Source organism: Parasteatoda tepidariorum, chromosome 3 (genome assembly GCF_043381705.1).
Source record: "Parasteatoda tepidariorum isolate YZ-2023 chromosome 3, CAS_Ptep_4.0, whole genome shotgun sequence".
NCBI classification, from domain to species: domain Eukaryota; kingdom Metazoa; phylum Arthropoda; class Arachnida; order Araneae; family Theridiidae; genus Parasteatoda; species Parasteatoda tepidariorum.
In genome coordinates this window covers 56,521,536-56,545,691 of record NC_092206.1, presented here as the reverse complement: position 1 = coordinate 56,545,691, position 24,156 = coordinate 56,521,536, and the positions used below count along the sequence as shown (strand labels likewise).

At 28.0% G+C, this 24,156-nt stretch overlaps 2 protein-coding genes across 4 annotated transcripts in view; one reads left to right on the top strand and one right to left on the bottom strand.

Annotated features, from left to right (window-relative positions):
* Nucleotides 1-19,126, bottom strand: part of LOC107437780 (zinc finger CCHC domain-containing protein 8) — a 33,110-nt gene extending 13,984 nt beyond the window's left edge. Inside the window, exons 1-8 of one of the 3 annotated variants that reach the window (XM_043048932.2) lie at nucleotides 18,980-19,126; nucleotides 14,210-14,268; nucleotides 12,038-12,119; nucleotides 11,877-11,949; nucleotides 9,301-9,371; nucleotides 4,184-4,255; nucleotides 2,945-3,067; nucleotides 2,786-2,836 (exon numbers count right to left, since the gene is read on the bottom strand). In XM_043048932.2, coding sequence (XP_042904866.1) covers nucleotides 2,786-2,836; nucleotides 2,945-3,067; nucleotides 4,184-4,255; nucleotides 9,301-9,371; nucleotides 11,877-11,949; nucleotides 12,038-12,119; nucleotides 14,210-14,267 — 530 coding nt within the window. In that variant the 5' untranslated portion in view covers nucleotide 14,268; nucleotides 18,980-19,126. Of the gene's footprint in view, nucleotides 1-2,785; nucleotides 2,837-2,944; nucleotides 3,068-4,183; nucleotides 4,256-9,300; nucleotides 9,372-11,876; nucleotides 11,950-12,037; nucleotides 12,120-14,209; nucleotides 14,269-18,623 lie in introns of all 3 variants that reach the window. The other 2 variants (XM_043048931.2, XM_071178672.1) reach the window with 2 other exon arrangements.
* A 312-nt stretch (nucleotides 19,127-19,438) lies between these two features.
* Nucleotides 19,439-23,614, top strand: LOC107437781 (BTB/POZ and MATH domain-containing protein rdx). The gene has a single exon (XM_016049884.4). It carries the CDS (start codon nucleotides 19,672-19,674, stop codon nucleotides 20,800-20,802), a length of 1,131 nt encoding a protein of 376 aa, XP_015905370.1. The 5' UTR covers nucleotides 19,439-19,671; the 3' UTR covers nucleotides 20,803-23,614.
* The last annotated feature ends 542 nt before the right edge of the window (nucleotides 23,615-24,156 follow it).

Below are 24,156 nucleotides of genomic sequence, written 5' to 3'. Positions count from 1 at the left end.
ATAAATCCCTCGCATGGCATCAAATGTAAAGTGCAGAAGTAAAGGAACTATGGAGAAAATAAAAAACCTGAACAGAAGCTTTGATACATCAAGGAACGTAGATTCTTTTACTAATCAATAATAGAAAAAGAAAAAATAGACCTTAAAGTGCTTTAATATATAATTTCAGTGTATCTGATTTATATCTTTGTGTATCAGACACACTGATCTGTTATTTAAAGAAAATTGTTTTTTTTTTTGTGTGAAGTGGCATTAAAAATAAGGTAGGTAGGTACTTTATTTACATCGCACTAGAGCTGGACAATGGGCTATTGGTGACGGTCTGGAAAACATCCCTGAGGATGATCGAAGACATGACATCACAATTTTGATCCTCTGCAGAGGGGAAGGCTAACCTGCTTTGGCAGCCTGATGACCTGCTCGCGAAGTCAGGCACTTTACGGCAGAACATTTTAACGGTGACCGATGCCGTGCACCCTCGGTCCCTACACAGGCTGATCAAAGTGGTTGCCCACCTGTTTACTGACCGTAGCCAGTGATGCTTGACTTCAGTGTTCTAACGGGAATCTCGTCTTTACGATCAGTCTAATAAATATTTTCTTCTGTTTATGCAAATTTTACAGGTGGAAAACTCACTCTTCAAAAGGGTTGTAAAAAATTAAATAATCAATCTGCAATCATCAATGCTACAAAATTATGTACAAGGTTGAAAGAGAAATACTGACACAATTATTTAAATTAAAACAATTCCAGTTTTCTTATTTATTTATTATTCATTGCTCTTCCTAATGACTTTACTTTAGTAGATTAAGCAAAACATGTTTTTACTAGTTTATCCTATCAAAATAAATATTAACGATTTTCAATATCAATTGGCGATTACGCTATTGCTCAACGCCAACTCCTTATAGTTAAAAATTATCATAATCAATAATTTTCTCTGGTACTTATTCTATTTGGTGGGCTATAAAAAACCTATTTTCCCACTACCTATAATAGGTATTGATACCTATATTAGTGTATATAATATTAATTAAAACAGCACCAATTAACATAATATCAGGAATACGTATTATCAAAAACTTTTTCTTTATCTAATTATTATTTTCAAATTGGAAAAAACAAGAGGCTCATTAGCAGTCTTTATTAAGATCCATGTGCGCACTTAAAATATTAAGCGCTACATTTTAAATGTTAAGTATACTCATTATATATTTGGAAAAATTGGTGCAACTTTTCAATAAAAATCAGCATAACTCAGGAGAAACTGATTAAGTCTACATATGAACGAATCAGAATTAGATGGAAAAATTTTATTCTGTTCCTTGCTTGCAGAGAGAGCAATGTTGATACAAATTATCTTCTAAAAATAGATCAGAGATCCATTCTAACAAGGAGAGGTTTGTGTGGTTTTCATCTCCATTTCGCACAAATATTGATTAGATTAGCTTAAAATTCTTCTTCATGGTGAATGTGACCTGGCTATTTAAAAAGGTGTTCTCTCTTCTTTTTTTTTTTTTAAAATTCAAGGCTGAGAAGTTGAAAATGAAAAAAGCTGCATATCCACTGAGTTCTGATTGGCTGTCCACTTTCTGATTGGCAGAAATTTGTGAACTGGTGACCTTAATTATGAGGAAAAATGAGCCTTGAAACTAATCATAATTGTGTAGTTTACCATGTTAGAAAAAATGTCCATAGAGATAAAATTTTTTTTATTAAAATTTAATTTTTTTGTTGTTGCATTAAACTGATAATTTCAAATGAAATAAATTTAAAATAATTAATCATCTGACCAACTATAGATATTTTTTGTATTAAAAAAACTAATGAAAACGCCGTTATTCAGTCTTAGATGTAACAAAACTTTTAGATGTAACAAGATGACATAACATTACCATTATCAATTATTACGGAATTCACACCAATTTCAGTAATAAATATCGGTGAAACTTTTACTCTGAAAATGCTGAGCTCACACTGTACCTCTTAAGAGTTTTTAAAATAACAAGGTTAGATAAAACTTGATGCCAGTTTGTTCCGAAATGAGCTTGCCACAATTTTATTTTGTGAATATAACCTTAAATATAGATATATTTATTTAAAATTTTCAAACAAAACTATATTCACTGTAAAACATTAAAAATCTACCATAAAAACAAGCAGATGCTGCAAAAATATCGATAAAAATCCTCTTCGATAAAAACGTTAGAGTCAAATCAATTTATTTCCAAAAATATCATGGGTTGGGTTCTTACAAACATACTAAAAACATAAAGATTGAGGGAAGTAACAAGAATGAAGAACATATAAACTTTGAAGCTCATTTACTCAAATTCATTAAAATGTCACTACTTTCTTCCTTCACAAAGCTGTTCATGTATATCAAAAATTTGCCAATACTTTTTTCTAAGTTTGGTTCGAAAGCTCTTTTTTAACACCAGAGAATTATGCATTCTAAGGGACGTGACAAAACGTTCATGCCCCCGTTATGATTTTCGGGATATTTGTCATGTTATAGTCCAAATATTTATAGAGATCACTGACATTTAAAGGATTAAAATTAAACAAGAATATCCCAAAACATTCTTTAGCTTCTTAGTGAATAAAAATATTACATTCATATAATTCTTTCTTGGTTAACACGGAGAAAGTAGAATCTTTTCTCTATCTGAAAAGGATCTTTAACTCTTAAATTGAATAGTGTCAATTTTACAAACAAATGCAAAAAAAGTAAGAACCGTTTTAAAATAATTTGAATACTAACTAAAACAGTGAATATAATTACCTAGGGCATCCAGGTAGAATTGCATTCCTTTTTTCTTCAATGTGATATCGGCTAGGAAATATTAAAATAAATTGCTTTAATTTTTCTGAACAGGATTTTTTAAAATTATTATTTAACAGATGTCTAGACATTAACCAGATAATTATGTAAAACAATTACCTGGAGCTAGTAGAAAGCATGAGGTCTTTTTTATTAGCATTAACCCTCTGACGATCAATTTTTTCTTGACAATCTTTCATATGATGATTACCCAAACAATTAAAACAGGTCATTGCTTGAGGCCTAAATAAATTTTTGAGAATTACTAAAAGTGAATAACATAAAAAAAAATCTTTCAAAATTTTGTAAATTTAATGTTGTTGTATTTTACTTTTAATGTTAAAGTAAAACATTTCATTTTGACACAATACAGTACAGAACCCGTTATCCGGAAATCAGAAAACCAAAAAACCGGAACGAAATTTGGTAAATTTTCCCGCCATTNATACACAACTAAACAGGATGAACAGAAATAGTATGAAATACTAAATGCATAAGTATTCAAGATATGCAATAAAAATAATTTCTTTGCTAACCTTAAAAATAAATATTTAATTTTGAACTTTAAATAAAATATTTTATGTAACATTGTCTTTATACTACTGGTACTACAATCTTTTCATATTTGTTTCTTAAATTTTTAATTATACATGATTTTATAGAAGCTCTTTTAAGGCAAACAAATTGTTCTTTACTGCATGCAGTTATTTATATATGCAAGAAATCAGTCGAAAAGTTCTTGCAAAATAAAAATTTTAAAATTAAGTCTTTTGTCACTCAGAATCTAGTTGACCAGTTTTGTTTGAATTTTGTATTTTAAAATTGCTTATAAATTGAAATTTGTAGATTTAACAATTCAAAATTTTTCAACAAAAAGAAACACAAATTAATACATAATTAATTATACATAAATATTTTATAGATCATTAATTTTGGGAGAACAAGTTTTTTGATTGCAAGAAATTTTTTTTATTTGCTTGAAAACCTAATCCCAGCGATCAAGTGAAATAAGAAATTTAAATAAACATTAAAGTGTCAACAGCTCTCATGACTAAACTATTGGGACCATATTTTTTAGATTGTATCTGTGTTCCATATTTTAAGATTTTTAAATCTTAATTCACAGGAAAAAAAATTTTATTCAAAGAAAACATATTTCTGCGTCTCCTTTCAAAAATTAAAATATGATCTGAATAAATTTATAAATAATTAATTAGTCAGACTCTCAAACTATTAAGATTGCATCTTACAATGTGATAAAACTGTCAATAAATAAAGGTTATTAAGGTTATACCTTCATATTTGTTTCTGCAAACTGTACACTACATAAATAATTACACACAAATAATAATAATTTACCCTTTTGTTTCTTCTTTTTTTTCCAGTTTAGGCTCAGGCTGATGAAGTATATCATCGTAAGATGATGAATAACTTAATGCAATTAAGAAAAAATTTAGTCATATCTATCAGTGGAGTAGCCAAATTTTTCAGCAAAAAATAAGTACATTTTAAGCATTTTTTCCAAGAAAAAATTCTAATTAGGATATGGGCACTAATAAGAAATTTTTTCCCCATTTGTAAAAGTGTTCTTCAAATATATATATATATAAACAAAATAATTACCGAAGGCTTTACATTATCATAATAAAAAAATAATAAAAAATTTCTGACAAAAAATGTTTTCTTGATTATATTAGCCTTGGCGAACAAAGAACACGGGGCGCGCTCAAATGATCAGAAAATCAGGGACATGAATCGTGGTTGCCGGGAGAAAAGTGTTGCACCAAGCAGACTCCTCAATTCTGCTTTTAACATGTAAAGTCTATGGCGGGCTTGTCATACTTTGAATCGATTTTTCTTGTTCAAGAATCGGAGTGATCAATTAAAAAAAAATACTAATAATTTTTTCAATCTTTCCTATCCACGAAAATGTAGGTTAATTTTTTTTATCTTTATTACTTTTTGTAATATTGCCTTTGAAACACAAGTCACTTTCTACCTTTGAGTAAGGGAGGAAGGCAACTTCCACCCCCAAGTTCACTAATCTTCTCGGTGGGAGGTCTTGCTCCCTTTTGAAAATCTTTTTCTCTCTCTGTCCTTCTGAAGAACTGATATGGGGAACGCTTTAAAAACCGATAGCTTTCTTTTTAGTTATAAGCTTGTAATTTATTATGAAAATTATATTTGCTGATAATTCGTTCATTCTATATACATTTTATTTATTTAGTAGTAATAATTTTCTTGTTTTTATTCATTTTGAGAATGGAATTTATTTTTTAAATNAAACTTTATTTGATCTATAGAGAAAATATAAATTTATTTTTAATGTAGTTACTTTATATGAATTACTTTCATATGACTACATAGTAAAATTTTATAAATTTAAATACTCTGGTTATTATTAGTTCTCTAAATAATCAAATCAAAATAATAAACAATTCAAGATATAATTAGAAAAAGTGCATGTTAAATAAAATGATAAAACTATTTTGAAAATAAATAAAGTCGTTTTAGAGTTAAAAAAATATTTTGTAAGTTTTTCTTAGAAAGAGAAAAAGCATAATATAAGATGAAGAGTGAGTTTCTTCTGATATCTTTTGAAAGCTAGTTGACCCCCACAGGTTGCACTCCCCCTTCTGTGACAGTGATTAGTTTCGGGTTACTTAACACACGCACCCCCACAAAAAATGTAGGGGAACGGGTTTTGGAGGTGCTATATTTTTCGTCCCTAATCGAACCTATCCTTACTGAAGGTTAGAATTGAAATGGAAAGGCCTCCTTAGGTATTCTTTGGCCAAGATATTAGCAAAGCATAAAAACAATTTATGCACAATTTTAAATATAATCATTATTGAGAGGCTCATTCGACTTTTCCAATTAATGATTACTTTAATTATGTAACAAATTATTTTTATTTCAAAATTATAATTAGTTTAACTATTATTTAAAAAAGTTATTGAGTGTATTATTAGATTTAAATAAAAGTTATTTATAAAAGCATATTCAACAAAACATTAACAATATTAATAGTATCGATCATACTGAATTTACAAAGATTATGTAAAGAATTAAGCAAACTAAGAAAACTTTAATAAATTCATAATTCTAATGTAAATTAGTGAATTGTCCCAATTGAATTTTTTATGAAAGTTTGTTTAACATGTCCAAGAGGTCGTGAGTTCAGCCGGCTGAAGTGTACAAAATGGTACAAAATGGTGCCAGTGTACAAAATGGTGCCTTAAAAAAGGCTTGTTAGTATTGACAAATGGCATAAAACTTGGTTGAGTATTTCTTTAATGAAATAATTTCTAAAAAAATCAACAATTTTGAAATGTAAATACAATGAGTATTCAAGCTAAGCATTTTTGTCAGACATAAATTATTATATGGTCCCTACATTCATAATATTTAATAAATCTGAGATAACTGAATTTTTTATTTCAATTGTTTTTAAATCGAATCATTAAGAGATGTATTAAAGTTTTTTGGAATGACAAATCTGAATAACGTAAGAGTTTTTGCTGCATTTAAAATAGAGAAAGCCCCTTACTTAAAAATTTTTTTAAAAATCTTGCCTCTAAATATTGACTTTTTTAATAAAACAACTTTAGTGCATGGAAAATTTTAAAAGTAATAATACAATAATAAAAAATAATAAGTAAAAAAAAGTAATACAATACAATAAAAGTTTAAAAAATTTTAGGCAATTATAGGACGATCCCTGAGGTAAAAAAAACTACAATTAAAAATTTAAATTAATTATCTCTGTTAAATTAAATGAATATAAGAGAGGTGGAAATTTTGAGATAAGGAAGCTTTGTGATCATTGACCTATGAGACTCTGAACCTATGAGAAAATACATAATTAGTGAATAGTCCTCAGGTCAAAGTTAAGGATTATGGTATTGATCTATAAATAGAAAAAAGAGAGAAGGCTATTGGCTTACCAGTGACGAAGACGATGGCGCTTCACCAACAATGAAATTAACAAGAGAAATAAAATTATCTTTTGCTTTTAGGGGAAAAAATTTGGGGATGTTTAGTTGGTCTTTATAAGTAGCAAAGATTCAAGAGACTCCAAATGAGAGGGCGAAGAAGGAAGCCTAAAATGGAAAATCTTTTGCAAAATGCAGCAGTGTTGCACATAAAATAGCAAGAATTCTTCCCATCGAATCAATCTCAGTATATGCAAAAAACAGACTCTTTATTTTATTATTTTACAAGCATTTCATCAAATGTATAAAATGATTGGCGCTTCAATAAGCTATGGACCGACAGTACGCCAAAATTGATTGCGGTTGAATGAATTGTGAAATTGTTGAATGGAACAATGCGGAAAACTCACTTTTTGTATGATTCATGGCGAAAAGCCACGTGGTAATAAAAAAAATAAAATAGATCATTGTGGAAAAGGGAAAATGAGGTACTTTTTGAAAATGCTACACACAATGTCTTATAAGGACAATTTAAAGATTGTATAATGTCAAAGAAAATATTTTGTATCAACTATTAAAATTTCTTAAACTTCAAATTAAATTTAGATTTTAATTTCTTCTCTTAATTTAAATAAAAGAAATATAAAATAACATTTTGATTTACACAATGAAAACACCTGGTCCATGTCCATGAAACTGTGAGCCTATTTCAAATATATTATAAATTTGATATTTCATAATTGAAGGAGCATAAATTAATTTGAGCACTTAAAACTATGAACAAACCATTTAAAAAAACGCTGCCTTCCATATGATGGTATTAAATAAAAACTATTAATGATTTTTGAAATCATCAAAGTGTAACCTCCAAAGAGGTTTATGTTATCAGCAGGGTTGGCAGGTTTTTGACATGTGACAGTTTAAACCATGGTTTAAACCGTCACGTCAAAAACCTCACTGTCAAAAATGTCGAAAATGTCAAAAACCTATATTCATATGTGAAATTTAATTAATACATAAAATTTATATATTTTTTATAAAGGATAGTGTTTCTAAATATGTTCTAGAAAAAATAAATTTAAAATTTTGAAGAAACACTTATATTTTGAATAGTAACCAAAATCTTGTACTTTTGAAAGCTCACATCTTTTGTAATATTATGTATTCATTTTCATGTGTTATTGAAAATCTGCAGTGATATTATTAAGAAATTTATTTATAACCAAATTTAGTGTATAGTATAGATTATACTAAAAATTAGACATTTTTAAAGATAAACATTAGCAGTTTTGTACATTAGACATCTTTTAAAGAAAAATCTTTTTAATATTCTTTTAAATCTTCTTAATAATCTTTTTAACATAAGACAATACAAATTTAAGTGCTTTCTGTTAAATACACAGAGTAGTTAGTGTCGATTTACAGTATATTCAGCCTATTCATTTACTATGCTGAAAATTTAGTTTATCCAAATACTTGTGAATTTCATTTTGCTGAATACTATATAGTTTTGTTGAATATCTAAATATTCAGCTGTTGAATAATTACTTCTTGCTTTCAAGATATGCATTATTTGTATTCTTAATACAAGTGGAGAAAAAAAAATTAAGAGATAAAAATTGTTTTAAAATGATAAGTGTAATAATTATAAATAAATATAATAAACAATATGAATTATATTTATCATTATTCATAAATATAACTACTTTTAAATTCAAATTAACATACAGGATAATAAGGATATTCGGTCTAGCATTAAGAATTTTTTTTTATATACTTGTATCAAGTTTGTATTTATACAACATAACTTGTAAGTTCCTTATAAATATTAGTTATATGTTCCTTATATGTCAAAAATGCATAGTAATAAACTTTTAATTTTCTTAAGTATCAAAAAGAAAAAAAAAAAAAATTTTAAGTATAAATATTTAAGCAATTTTTGTGCAAAATTTTTCTGCACATGCATTTGAATATAAATTTCTGAGATTTTAAATCTGTTATTTTACCTTAATTTTAATTAAAAAATATTTTAAAACCTGCTGATTACCTATAGTATAATTAAATTTCAATATAATGCATGGCAACTGTTGGTAGTTTTGAAGTTTATATATTTTTTTGGCAAACTTTAGTTTTTGACATTTTTGACGGGTTTTTGACGGTTTAAACCAGTATTATACCCTTGTCATGTCAAAAACCACTTTTTGACGTCAAAAACCCAACCCTGGTTATCAGGCAATCTCTGGATCAGGCAATTCTGGATCGGCAAATACATTGTATTAAATATCTTTAACCAAAAACAAATTCAATTTATGAAGGCACAATATACTATATTGAAATAAGTACAATAACTTTTAAACAGTGGCAAGATTTTGATACTGACACATAATTACGGTTACTAATAGTTTTTTTTAACACACGACTATTTGTTTTGTGCTATTAACACAAAACTATTTGTATCAGCAATTACATTAGTACCGAGCATTATCCTCATTACTCAAAGCTATAAATATAAAGAAAATAATATATCAACTAAAAGGATACAAAGGTACCGTGTCTGGATCTGAATGTTTCTTTCCCTGAGCTTTAAATGAATGATCATGTTTTTCAAATTCCTGAAAAATAAATCAACAAGAGCTCAATTTTGCTGTTATTTGTTAATAAGCAATAAAAATTAAACAAGCTTATAAATGCTTGCCTTAATTTATGATTAAAAAAAATAACAAATATTAAATTTTAGTAATCATAAAAAGAACCAATATAGCTTATGTTTTTAATCTGACATGTATGTCTTTCAGAAAATGAATTAATGCCAAGCGAAATATTCCTTTCTTAGCAATAATAATCATAACACTGATTTATATAGGCAATTTTTTAAATTTTTTTGAAGAAATTAAAAAAAAAAAAGAAAATTTGTCAAGTATAAGTTAACTCTCTCTAAAACATTTTGAGTGTCCTTCACAATCTATTTTTTGACACATAATGAATGCTAACAAACTGCACAGTGATCTCAATGCTGGAAAAAATATCCATAGTGGTATTACAAATATCCATTGTTGTAGTAAAAATAACCATACTGGACTCAAAACAAATTTTTAACAGGATTAAACAGTTTTCACTCATTAAAACACAAATGTAGAGAACTTTTATTTGAAAAGTCATGCGCAAAAGCAAATTCGGCCTAAAATTGTGTGCTAAACTACAAAGATATGGAGGTCAATGCTATTATTTTTCACAAAAAAATTTAATAAGCTATCCATTGAAGATAATAAAATAAAATTTGTTATTGTTTCAATAATTTTCACTAAACTGCTACAAGCTTTAAAATAAAAAATATATTACGATAAAATTTAACTAAAAAAAATTAATGGAAAAGTTTGAGGCAAATTGAGGTAAATTGCATTAAAACTATAAGAGCAAATTTTACTTTAACCATATTATGTTGAATAAACTTCTTGTATAGGAAATTCGTACTTTTTTTATACCTTAATTGTTAGTTACTGGAAAAATTATCTGGAAAAAAAATGTAAATTTTTCTACATTTTTGCAGTTTAAAGAAAATTTTATTTTCAACACGTGTGAATTTAAGAGCAGATTTATACACCAAATCAACTATTTTCATTTTAAAATTGAAGGTTAGAAACAGTCTTTATATTGTCTCACACAATAGGGAGTCTCCTAAACTAGAAAATAGGGTAATATATTAGTATATATATTCACTGGTGAAATTAAGAGAATTTGCATATTTATCGAATTTCATGAAAAGAACTGAATGCAAAACCACTGCTTCTAGACATATATGCAAATCTTGTACATCAAATACGTAAGTGTACACGTTTGTGTAGGCGCAGCCAGTAGAGAAATAGGCTTTATAAGTGTGTGCAAGTTAAGACACATTTCATTCATTAACATACCTCAACGAATATCTTGGCATTATTTTGCAGAAATACGTTAAATTCTAATTGTAACAGTAAAAATGAATAAACACCAATGTTTAGATGATGGAATGAGGTGGCGAATTGCTGTGAGGCTAGAAGCAGGCCAATCTCAAGTCCAGATTTGTAAAGAGTTCAATTTTAGGCTCAACATGGTGTGTAACTTATGGAAACAGTTCCAGGATATCGGATCCATCGAGAGAAAGTTTAGGCAAGGTTGTTCAAGAGCCACGACGGCCAGAGAAGATCACCATTTGTCTTTTGTAGCAAGGCGTAATAGAGGGGCTTCTCTTGTGACTTGTATGCAGCCATAGGAACCCATGTATCAAGGTCGACTGTTTCCAAATGACTTTATGATAGAAGTTTATTTGCTAGACCTGCTGTTTGCGCCCTGTTAAATTCTACGAACAGGAGAGTTCATTCAGCATGGTGCAGAGAGCATAGAGATTGGAGTACGGATTAATGGGCTCTCTTCACTTATGAGACCCAGTCCAGCCTAAACATCAATTCTCGCCGTATGTTCATGTGGAGAGAACCAGGAACCCGCTACCTATCCTCCAATGTCTGCGAAATCAACCATTATGGCAGAGCCGCCATCTGGGCAGGCATCATGTTGGATGGTCGCACACCTCTCCTTGTCTTTGAAAGAGGCTCTGCGACTGGTATGAGGTATAGGGATGAGATCTTGGAGCATTATGTTCACTTTTTCCGGGGTGCAGTTGGCCCTGAGTTCATTTTAATGGACGATAACGTGAGGCCACATAGAGCTCTTCTGGTCTACGAATTTCTAGAGAGTGAGGATATTCTCCGGATGGATTGGACAGTCAGATCTCAACCCTAGACCCATAGAGCATGTCTGGGACACTCTGGGGAGGGCAATAGCAACTTGCTACCTAAGAAGAGAACCTTCCAGGGAATGAAAACAGCGTTGCTGAGCGAGTGGGACTAAATGCCACAGGAAATGATAAACTGCCTTATTTCAAGAATGAAATCAAACTGGAAGGCCTGTATATCTGTAACAGGGGACCATACCCCCTATTAATCCATTTTTTTATGTTTATTCTGCAACCGTTGTTTCGTACCTTCCGACTCCAACAAGTGTTACGGACGATCATGCGTGTGCATTGCAATTGTGTGTGAGCATAAAAATATAGAAAGAAAGATGAATAAACATTAATTACTTACATGTTCAATAACAAGTTGTCCACTCTCCTCCAAAAGTTCTTTGAAGAAGTGTTCAATTTTCGATTTATATTTCCTAATAAATAAGAAAATACAAGTTACTCATTAGAAAAGAAGAGGGAAAAAAATTAGCATTCATCATGAAGATTTTACCTGTTACTTACTTAAAAAAGTGCTCTTCCTTGAAAATCACCTTAATAACAGAATTGTCCAATATTTTTTCTTCTCCTGTAGTAGCAGGCTCCAGTAAAATTAAGTTAAGAAAATTTACACTTAAAATTGAGTTATCATATATTTTCAAAATCATAAATCAAGAAAGTAAAAAAAAAAAACATGAATCAATAAAGCTTCCTTTAAAATCGTTCAACACTGCTCATCACTATCGAACTTAACTTTTGGGAGTCATTCCATATTTTGAAAAATTCTAATAATTTAGTAAATGATATTTCTAGCATCCCATCTTTTTCTATTATGGTTTTGTTTATTATTTGAAAGTTTATTCTAATTTAATCTATTGCACCATGGTTTTATCACCAAATTCCTTCACACATCTTTTTGTTCTCTCTTTTTTATTATTTTGTTCAAACTTGTTCTTTTGCATCTATTGGTTAAACCATTTTACATTTGTCTCCTTACTTCTCTACTATTAATTGGTGCTTAGACACCAAGTTGTTCAAACCTGTTTTTTTGCATCTATAGGTTAAACCCTTTTACATTTGTCTCTTTACTTCTCTGCCATTAATTGGTGCTTAGACACCAAGTAAGGTTTTTGTTTATAGAACCGAAACTATAGTATGGCCATTTCTGTATTTTCATTAGAACTAATAATTCTGCAAGTAATAAACATACGATATAATTCACTTAATTATTAAAACTATGAAAAGTATTAACTTAAATTTACATTTCATTTTGTTTACTGTAATAAACATAACACATAAATAACAAATTGTAATGCATTTATGAAAAAGCAAAAATTAAAATATTATCACCTTGATAATAATTTAATTTTTAAATAGACAAGTATTTTTATTTAAAAAGACAAGTATTTTGTTTACCCTATGCCAGAAAATCAAGCAATAAGCTTGTTACTCGTATCAATTACTTTGTTATTTGCAAAAACTGCATAAAATTTTGTAAATCTAGCTTAAATATTTATAGCGATACATTAACAGTTTTATAAAAAAATAAATCCACAGTAGTAATTGCCAGAAAAAAGATTGACCCTGAAATCACACGAATCGGATTCCTCAAATGAGTGCTTCGTTTCGAGAATAGGCTGTTGTAATAAATAATATGGTGTAAAAATATCATATTTAAAAACTATGGAGAAATCAATAGCAATAACTGCCAAAAATTCAATAGAATCATTGCCTTTAAAAGTATATACTCAAATGCACAATTCGAGTTTTCCATATTGTTTGAAATATATCGGGATATTTAAAATCCACATGAAAATCAATATCAATAACTGCCAAAAATACAATCTAAACATTACATCAATTTACAATACTATCAGCGTAAATTGACCGCATCAAAAAGTTATTACCTAAATGCATGATTCAAATACTACGTGTAAATTTCTGAAGAAAAATAATTATTTTCACTTTTCAAAAGAAAAATCATTCTGCAAGAATTATGCAACATTCTGCGACAATGTCGCCGTGATTCTGCTTACGGGGATTAAAAATTTTAAGGAATTTTTTATAAGTAATTTTTATACTTTATAAGAGAAAGCTCGAAACAATAAGCAACTCTAAAATTTTGCTCTTTTTGTCTGGGTATTATAAAGTAGTGTAATTTTCAATTTGTGAAAAATCCCTTATCAATTTAAATAAAAAATTTTCCATTAGTTGCCAAATACGATTCACTATAAAATCGTGATAAAAAAATTTGAAATTTTTCCGTGCTTGCGAATTACAAAAGATCCACTTTAAATACTCATATCTCGCACATTTTTTAATATTCTTTTTCAAATTTTAAAACAATAATTTTGCTATTAATTTCAAATTGCTCCAAATATTTTATTTACTTTTACTGAATACTTTTAAAGTTACAGCAAAAAAACATAAAATATAAAAAGTAGTTTTTAAAAAAGTTCATATCTCCATAAATATGTAAGCTAGATTTATGAAATTCTATGCAGTTGTTACAAAATAGTCCTTTAAGTATTTCTTGAGAAATTTTAAAAAATATGAAAGTGTCTCTTCCATTATTGTAGAGTAGAAAGAATATATATATACATACATAGACACACATACATATGGTTCATACAGCCGATAAGTACCAATAATACAATAAAATAAAAATTAAAATGTCTGAAATAAAAAAAAGGATATTATCTTGGTCAGAACTTCCAGAAGCTGGAATTGTCCAAGGTAAATTTATGTCTTTCATTCTGAAAAATAAATAAAGAATATAAAAAGAGTACATCTAACTTTTTTGCTCTGTTGAAAAATTTTTATTAAAGGTTCCTAATGATATTTTCTTAGAGGCCTGCACCATTAAAAATACTTTAAAAACCAGAGAAAATTCCCATTTTGGCACCTGTTTGGGAAAACTACCCACTTTTGCACTGCACAAATTTTTCCTAAAACAAATTGAAAAAATTTTCAGAGTAGTTCCTATTTATTAGTCCACTTTCATATGAGTTCCTAAAACCGCCAAAACACCAAAAAAAAATTGGCATTTTTACTTCAAATAAATTATTGTAAAATATACAATAGTTTGTCTATCAATGGTCACAAGTTTTACTTTTCAAGTTCGTATGTGCCGTTGCCTAGATATATGTACGAACAAAATATTTCCACTATTGGTTGGAAAAGGACATTTCTATATCAAACGATTGGGTCAAAGATTCTGTACCAAAAAAAAGTTGCCAAATTTTGGCAACAAGTGAGAAACTGAAAAAAAATAATCATAGAAGGGGACCAACTGTAGAAGAGGGCTGCCCATAGTCAAATGACATTAAAAAAATTTTTTTGCAAGTACAAAAACTATTTGGCGTATTAGCAATGTCAGTAGGTGGGAACAGGTACAAATATGGATATGCCTTTATTTTTTATTGAAGAAAGTATATTTTAAATCATTCATATTGCCTTCTTGTTTTGAATATCGACTTTCTTTTTAATAAATATAAGGTATATACGAAAAACGATGAAAATATTTAAATAATAAGTAATTAAGAAAATTAGTAATAGTTTTTGCGAACATTACTGTACCAATACCTGTTCAAAGCAACTACTATTCGCAAGGCACCAAAGGAATTTTCAAAACCTTTAAAATTGATTTAGGAATTGCAAAAATTTTTTTTAAAAAAGATACTTATCCATTTTGCATGAACATGTAAAATTAACTATTTCCTTTATTTGTTTTAAATGTTTTCATTTTATATTTATTTAAATAAAAAAAAATTGTTTTTAAAAAAAACCCCAGCTGAATTGATTTGGATTACATTAACAACCTAAGAAACTATGTACCTAAGAAGCTATGTACATGTTCGTTCAGGGGTGGTAATGAGCTAGACTGTTTGAGTTGGTCTTTCCTTTTCAATGAAATTTTTCCCCCAGTTTCTTGTAGGCCATTACTTGGAAGGACAAGGCGAAGTAAGAAATTCTATATTGTGATGTATCCTATGTTAGATATTGCAATATAACCTACATTCATAAATTATTTCTTTTGAATCAAAAATTACACAATCAGAAATCTTAAATCAATCTAAAATAAATAAAAGAAACAAATCTATAACAAAAATTAGTAAAAAAATGCTTTAAAAATATCTATAACATCTCTTAATCTTTTTAACTAAAATATTAAAGATAGATTGACTTAAGACTGAATTCCAAAAATAAAAAAAGCCTAAGCTTTGCTTTAATTTTTTCTTAAAAATAACAATGACTAAAAATTTAATAGTTTAAAAAATAATAAACTACATCAAAATATTTTACTTACATGTATTATAAGAAATCTTTTAAAAATGAATAAACAAAGTAATTGTATATTTAAGTTCTAAACAAAGTTCTTAATTATTTGGGGGAGAAAACGCAATTTTAGTCATAATTAGTCATTTAACAAAGAGCTGAATTCTTAAAAAAAAAATTATAATAATAATTACAGCAAAATCGTTTTTTATTTTTTTGTTAATAAAAACAGCTAAAGATGTATAGCATTAAAAAAATTTTTAAAAAAGATTAAAAATACAGATAAAAGAAATAAAAAAATAAATTTTTCTTAAATTAAGAAAAAACTATAAGAATACCTAACACTAATAAATATTAAATAAAATTGAAAGAAATAACATTAAAGAATAAATATTAAAAGAAATGGGTACTTTTCCGTTAGCCGGGAGCAAATGTCGCCAATTGGGAACCAAACGTGAGAAAAATGACAAAACAATCAATGGAATAAAAGTCAAAAACTTTCAACTATAAACAAATATAATTTAATTGTAAGCAAAACAAGTTCAACTATAAAGAAATAGTAATGAATTGTAAACAAAACAGTTTTACCCCAAAAGAATGCTTATAATAATTGGTTTTTCCAGAATATGGTGAAATCTTTCAAAATTTTTGAGACTTGACCTTTCTCGTGAAAAAAAGAGACTGCATCTTCTTCGGTTCCCAAATTTTCATCATTTTTTAAAACAAAAATTAAGATGGAAGCAAGAAAGAAAAACACGCTTTTTTTAATGACTTCAGAGAATAGAGCACATGGACCCAAACTAACATTCCCCTTAGAGTTGTACGAAATTTGTTGGAATTCTACATTATCTGGCGATTTTTCGCTTACACCCGGCTGACGGAAAAGTACCAAGATTTGTTTCTCAAAAGATGAAAAAAAAAATTTCAAATAATAAAGTTTGATTGAAAATGTTGAATAACAAAAAAATAAATACATGCTGCGTTTTGAATTTTCAAAAATAATAATACTGCTAACTAAAAAACTAAGAGTTTTCTTATATATATATATATTTCATAACAAATTGAGATCAGACAAGAAAATGTACAGTGAATGCAATGTTAAAGAAAATGCTGATCACAAAATACCAAAAATACCTCTAAAAATAATTAAAGAAGAAATATTGCTGAATTTTGGCAAAATAATGCACACGAATTGCAAAGTTACAGAAGTCCCTTAGAAAATAATCCTCAATAAAAGTAAAATTTTGATTTAAAAAAAAGATGCAAAAAGTTTACATTCTACGCTTATTAACACACAAAACCACAACTTCTTCAAGTCGCTCCGCGTCATTTAATATCACAAAACAAACAAAATCAACAAAGCTAAACGAAAACAATAGCATCTTCGTAGCTAGATGAAATGAAAATTGTCTTCGCCAGTGGAGTAATAATATTAGTATAGGCAAGGGTCTTCGAATGTGAATTTCCATAGATTGGCGGCGGAAGTCAGTGTTACGATGCTTCACTGGAAACGAAAATCTCTATGTAGACATAATGATGTAAACATTAAATCGATATTTCACGATGTATTAATATATTGCCCAGTCATTCTTCAAAGTCACCAATATTCAGCTATTAATAAATTGTTTTGGCATGGTATCGATATGGAAATTTTCTTATTGCATTATAATCGAGAGTTTTTTCTTCTGATGAATAAGATTTACAAAATTGTTGGGGATATTTTTCGTATCATGATCTGTTGCTCGAACAACAATCGCTAAGGTGCCAAACCCCATAGCAGAATTGCAGCGACACGGCGACATTGTCGCAGAACGTTACGGAATTCTTGCAGTAAGATTTTTCTTTTGAAAAGTAAAAAGCTATCTTTTCTACAGAAATTTACATGTATTATTTGAATCATGCATTTAGATAATCACTTTTTGACACGCTCAATTTATGCCGATTGTATCATAAATCGATGTTATGTTTCGATTGTATTTTCGGCAGTAATTCATATTGATTTTAACGTCGATTTAAAATATCCCGAGATTTAAACAATATGGAAAATTCGAGTGTTGCATTTGAGTATTTACATTATAAGGTAATAATTCAATCAAATTTTTGGCAGTTATTGCTATTAAATTCTCCATAGTTTTTAAATCCGATATTTTTTATACTATATTATTTATTACAACAACCTAATTTTAAAATGAAACACTCATTTGAGGAGACCGATTTGCGTGATTTTGCCGTCTGTCTTTTATTCGGCAATTACTACTTACTGATTTCTTGATTTTTAATTATTATTTTTATTGTGATGATTATTTACAGAATGTGAAGAATAAATAATTTGTGCATTCCTCCCACCAAAACAATGCGAGAATATCACTCATAATATCAGAATAAAAAATTATTACATGCTAAATAAAAAAAAATTTCAATAAAAAGTTTTTTTTCAATAAACACAACGATTTTGTTATTTAAAATTACTAACATATTTGTTATAATTAAAAGTATCTTGCAGAAAGATGTTAGTGCTAGAGAGCTTTGTTGCAAATAGCTCGAAAAAATTCTGCTGCAGGGGTGCAAAATAGATTTTATACTTTTTGTTAAAAAAAAATTAAAAAAACATGTAAATGTTTGTCCAGGGGTGGCTACGAGTTATATTTATAGAGTTGATCACTTTCTGAGAATTTTTTTTTAGTTTGCCAGAAGTTTCCAAGACTTGGCAATTGATCTACCACAGATCATGATACGGAAATCTCTCCTAAATATTTCATATGCACTTGATAAAAAACTAAAGCGTGCAAGGAAAATAAGGGCCATAACTACTTTAAATTTATGCTATACTTACAACCATTAGGTTTTTGAAAAATTCTATAACGAAATATTTTTTTTTATCACAAGGGTTTTTTGCCAGTAGTGCCTAATATTTTATGCCGGAGAATTTCAAAGCTCAGTATCTTGTAAAGATACTTTAATAGATAATTATTGCTTCTCTTATCTATAACATATTATATATCTATAACATATTAAAAGCATCACTAAATATAATAAAAGACACCAAACTTTCAGTATTAGTAGTGAAACAGTTTCGCAATTAAATAAACATCTATAAAAATTATCAAAAGTTTAAAACAAAGCACGGCATTTCATATCAATATATTTCGACATTTTAGCAGAAATTCATAAATATGTTCACAAAATTACTTCTTTTCTGTAAAAACAGAAGAGCTGTTAAAGTAATAAGTAGTTTTATAGAAAATTACAAGTCTTTAATTCTCAAAATGTAAATATAAAATCAAATATAAATACAGAAACCACAAAGATATTGCCAGATTTTTAGTTTATGTTTCAGTTAAAAATGTGATTTTACTTTGCAAAGTGGAGTTTCACTAAAAGTACTGTTCATACTATCTGTGATTCCTATTGGAGTAAACAATAAGAGTGAAAGGGATTGCTTATTTATGATTGGTTCCTCATTTTCAAAAATTTTGCTGTTCTTGGAAGTTTTTTTCTTTCTGAATTTATTGGTTATTTCGCTATATTTTAAGTTTAGAAAGTGATTTACAAAGATAAAATGTTAAAGAAGAATCTACATTTAGCAATCAAAAACTAAATAAAAAATAAATTAGTCCGCTCTGAATGTTTCGCCCAATGGTGTCATTGACATTATAACCTCGAGTATCCGCGTTTCCTCATTTGTTGTTTCTGGAACAAGGAATTTCGGTTAAGTAAGTACTACTACTGCAACTTTAGAAAGGAACAGATGTGTTTTGTTTGACCCTGATTTTGATGTTTGCCCTCTTTTGATCGAAAAAGTTCTTTGTCCACCAAATCTAAGTATTTTTATCAAAAATATTTATTATATCGTTGAATCAATTGCATGAGCGACTGCCACAATGGCGTTGACTCGTGTACCATCGCCACCTCCTACACCACAATCTGAAGCAACGCAATCAGTTGCTGAAAGTTGGTGCTATACCCAAGTAAAGGTAATAAAATTTTCGTTTATGTGGACAATTAATAATTTTAGCTATAGTAGAGAAGAAATGGGAGAAGTCCTGAAAAGTTCAACATTCTCTGCTGGTAATAATGATAAGCTTAAATGGTGCCTTCGGGTTAACCCCAAAGGCCTTGATGAAGAAAGCAAAGATTATCTTTCTTTGTACTTACTTCTAGTCTCTTGTAATAAAACGGAAGTAAGAGCGAAATTTAAATTTTCCATTCTAAATGCAAGGAAAGAAGAAACAAAGGCTATGGAAAGTCAACGAGCATACAGGTTTGTACAAGGTAAAGATTGGGGGTTCAAAAAATTCATTCGTAGAGATTTTCTTTTAGATGAAGCTAATGGACTCCTGCCCGATGACAAATTAACTTTATACTGTGAAGTAAGTGTGGTTGCTGATTCAATAAATATATCTGGTCAAAACAGTGCTATTCAATTCAAAGTTCCTGAGTGTCATCTTTCAGATGATTTTGGCCAGTTATTCGAAGGCTCAAAATTTAGCGATGTTATCTTGAGTGTGAACGGACGAGAATTTGCCGCTCATAAAGCAATTTTGGCTGCCCGCTCCCCTGTATTTTGTGCTATGTTTGAGCATGAAATGGAAGAAAAGAAACAAAACAGAGTTGAAATAACTGATATGGATCATGAAGTGTTGAGAGAGATGTTACATTATATATATACTGGTAAAGTTAACAATATTGAAAATATGGCTGAAGATTTGCTTGCTGCTGCTGACAAATATGCTCTAGATAGACTAAAAGTAATGTGTGAGGAACATATCTGTTCAAATCTTAATATTAACACTGCTGCTGAAGTTTTAATTTTAGCAGACATGCATAGCGCTGATCAACTAAAAGCACATGTAATAGATTTCTTGAATTTGCATGCAACAGAAATCATGGAAACTCAAGGTTGGAAGACTATGTTGACTACGAACCCCCATCTTGTAGCGGATGCCTTTAGAGCTCTTGCTACTCAGCAAATTCCACAAATAGGACCTCCACGTAAACGTATTAAACCTTAAGTCGAACTGTAATTTAAGCTATTCTACTTTTCCTCCTGCGTACAAATTATTCACTTATGCTCTTTTGATCGTAGAACTGTTCTGTTTGGTAGATATGTTTTTGTATAATAAGAAACTATTTTTATTATGTGATCTATATACTGCCTGATTCATCTTATATTGGCTTTTGTTAATATATATATACAAAAAAAAAGCTATGCATTATGGATTTTCCTATTTGTTGTAATGAACTTGTGAGCACTATGAAACTGAACGTAACTGGTAGTTGTATCTGTGTATAATATGTGAATTCTTATGTATATCATATCTATATATTTAAAGTTCATATTGTATCATGTATTCAAAAGAGATGAAATTTGATTATCAAAAAAATAATATCAGTTATTTGCTGGTGAAATAAAAGTTCATAAAAATGGGTTATGTATCTAAAATTCAAAATCTCTATTTTTTAAAGCTCTGAGTCAACTTGAATGAACATAAAGGCTTAAAATTTCATTGAAGAAAGAAAAATCTGTCAGAATTATCTTAAATGATCTCTTTGTAAAACAATACTAGTTCTGTAAATACTATTTTTTAATATTTAATTAGTTTTTATAATTATTTTAAAATATTTAGCATACTCTGTAAAAGAAATAGTTATTAAACATGAGAAGATAAATAAAAATGTGCAAATTACTGCAAAATTTTTGTTTTTATCTGAAATTTTTTTTTTATTTATATATAATAAAAAAAATTATTTTAATTTAATAGTTTAAGGAGAAAAAAAATGTTTTAATTTATAACAGGATTTTACAAATTCACTCATGTATAATGATATGTTTGCTGTGCAACATGCTTGATTTAAAAATGTATTGTTATAATTTGTAGGAGTAATTATGCATGTAATAAAATTGAAAATAAGTATTGCATTTATGATTTTAAAAAATGAATTTGCATATTGAAATTCCTGTCAATGTTTGTACTGTTACTAAGCTGAACAAAAGTTCTTTTAATGTTTATTTTTTTACTAATTGGACCATAATTAATGAAGGTTATTATTTTTAGTTTTATTTATTTTGTTAATAAGAAGTATTTAAATTTCCCAAGTTTTATATATGGCATTAACTAGGATAGTAAAGTTTATGTTTTATTCGGTATTAAATTATGATTGACCGTAAAAAATAAGCTTTTTTGAGTGAAAAAAAAAATTTCATTACTTTTTTTTTCAAATCTTAAAAAAATTTTGTAATTACTTTTTAAATGATAAAAAATTTAAAGTAATTTATGACTTAAAATTTAGCTAATTTCTTTAAACTTGCACTCAACCAAGATGTTGATTATTTAAATAATATGTTTAATTTAAGAATATCTTAAAACAAATATACATACTTAAACAACTTTTGTCAAATATTTTTAATTCATTCATATAGATATTTTAACTTCACCTTTGATTAATATAGTTTTGAAATATCTTTTATCGGTAAAAGATTTCAATTTAATGTTCTACTATTTTACATTGTGCACTTCTTTTTTAAAAAAAATAAGAAAAGAATGGACAATGAATTAAAACTTTTATGAAAAAGGAAATGTTTGTATCTATGGGGAATGTTAAATGATTATAATTGATACTCTGTGAGTAACATAACATATTCTCCCTTGTCCCGTATCTTTCCAATTTTATAATAATAAAGCTTAAGGGTGCTGCTCCTTGTCGCATGCAGCATCTTTAAAGCTTCAATTGCTGTTATTGGTTTTTTCCGCATTTATAGATTAGTTTTAAATTTAAGTTACGTGCTAATAATTTATTTATTAAATTTCTGTTGCACAGTGCATTGAAAATATTACTGACAAAATTGTTCCTACAGTAATTTGCCTGGAACGCAAGTCAAAATCTTGTTATTTTTATGATTTGAAGTAATTGTATTAAAAATTTTATTTTGTTGAAATTTTAAGTTCGACACATACATCAAAAGTTGATGTAAGTTTCATCTGCGTTTATGTACAATTAACATTATTGGGTGTTACGTTTTAAGTTTTGTGTTTGACATTGCACTGCATGTGTTTACCTACCTGTAGTTGGGATTTGTTAATTTATTAGTAATCAAAATAAATATTTTTATATTTGTTGTTTTTCTATATCATATTTGTGTTTTCAGTATTTTCTTCCCACCTTATATTTGTTCAAAGCATTTGACCTTACCTCTGATATTGCACTGCATATTTTGTTTAGAGCTTTTGAAAACTCTTGTTTTTGCATGTTGTGATTATTGTTTTCTGACCTACAAATTAAAAGTTTATGTACTTGCTCTGTTGATTTATTTTTTTTTTTTCGAAATTAATACTTGTGATTAATTTTTCCTATAAGTTTATATTTTTCTATTTAGGAATTATTGTTTACATTGAATTTGATACATTACTCTGTTTATTTGGTTGTTTGTATGCACTTAATTAAATTTTTTTTTTGGATTTATTCATTTTTATTGGCACTTAGTTTATATTTTTTCATTTATGCTTTTGTCTAGTTTTCAAATATCTTGTAATGCTTATTGTTTTTAATATGTAACATTTAAAAATCAAATGCCTTTTAAATTATGTAACATGATTGGTTACATATTTTATACAAGTCTGTTAAAAAAAGTGACCTGATTTAAAAATGTAAATTACATGCATTATACATTTAAATACATTATATTGTAAAAAAAAAAAAGTCAAATTAATACATAATTTGTAAACTACAATAGTTTTTTTAATATGCTTAAAAATTTCATTATCTTGGACTAATAATTAAAAAAAAAATCATAAATTTTTGTCAATAAATTTTTCTTTGTCTCTAGCTGCATTTTTATTCTTTGTACAAAGAAACACCACTTTCATGACATTCTTATTTATTTAGTTTTCACCTTTTTTTCTTTTCTTTCTTTAGTGTCCTGAATAGAGTTTTAAAAAATATGGCAAAAATGATGTATGTTTCTTGTTGACTCATGGCAAAGAAATCAAACTTAAAAAACTAGGAACACAGTATACCAAGCTTGTTATAATAATCTCAGATTTAATCAATTACAGTACAGAACCCGTTATCCGGAAATCAGAAAACCGGAAAACCAAAAAACCGGAACGAAATTCGATAAATTTTCCCGCAATTTTTAAAATAAAATTTTTTTTTCCTCATAAGATTTTGGGATTTTTCTTTATTTTTTGAAAGATGTTTACCTTACCATCATTTCAGAAATAATCATTAGTGTATTACCTCATCGATTTTTCTTATTTTTAAGATTATTTCCAATTTTTTTTTTTTTAGTTGGGTTTAACAATAAAAAAAACGGCTTTTTGTAGCGATTCAGAAAACCGGAAAAATCAGTTATCCGGAATAGCGAT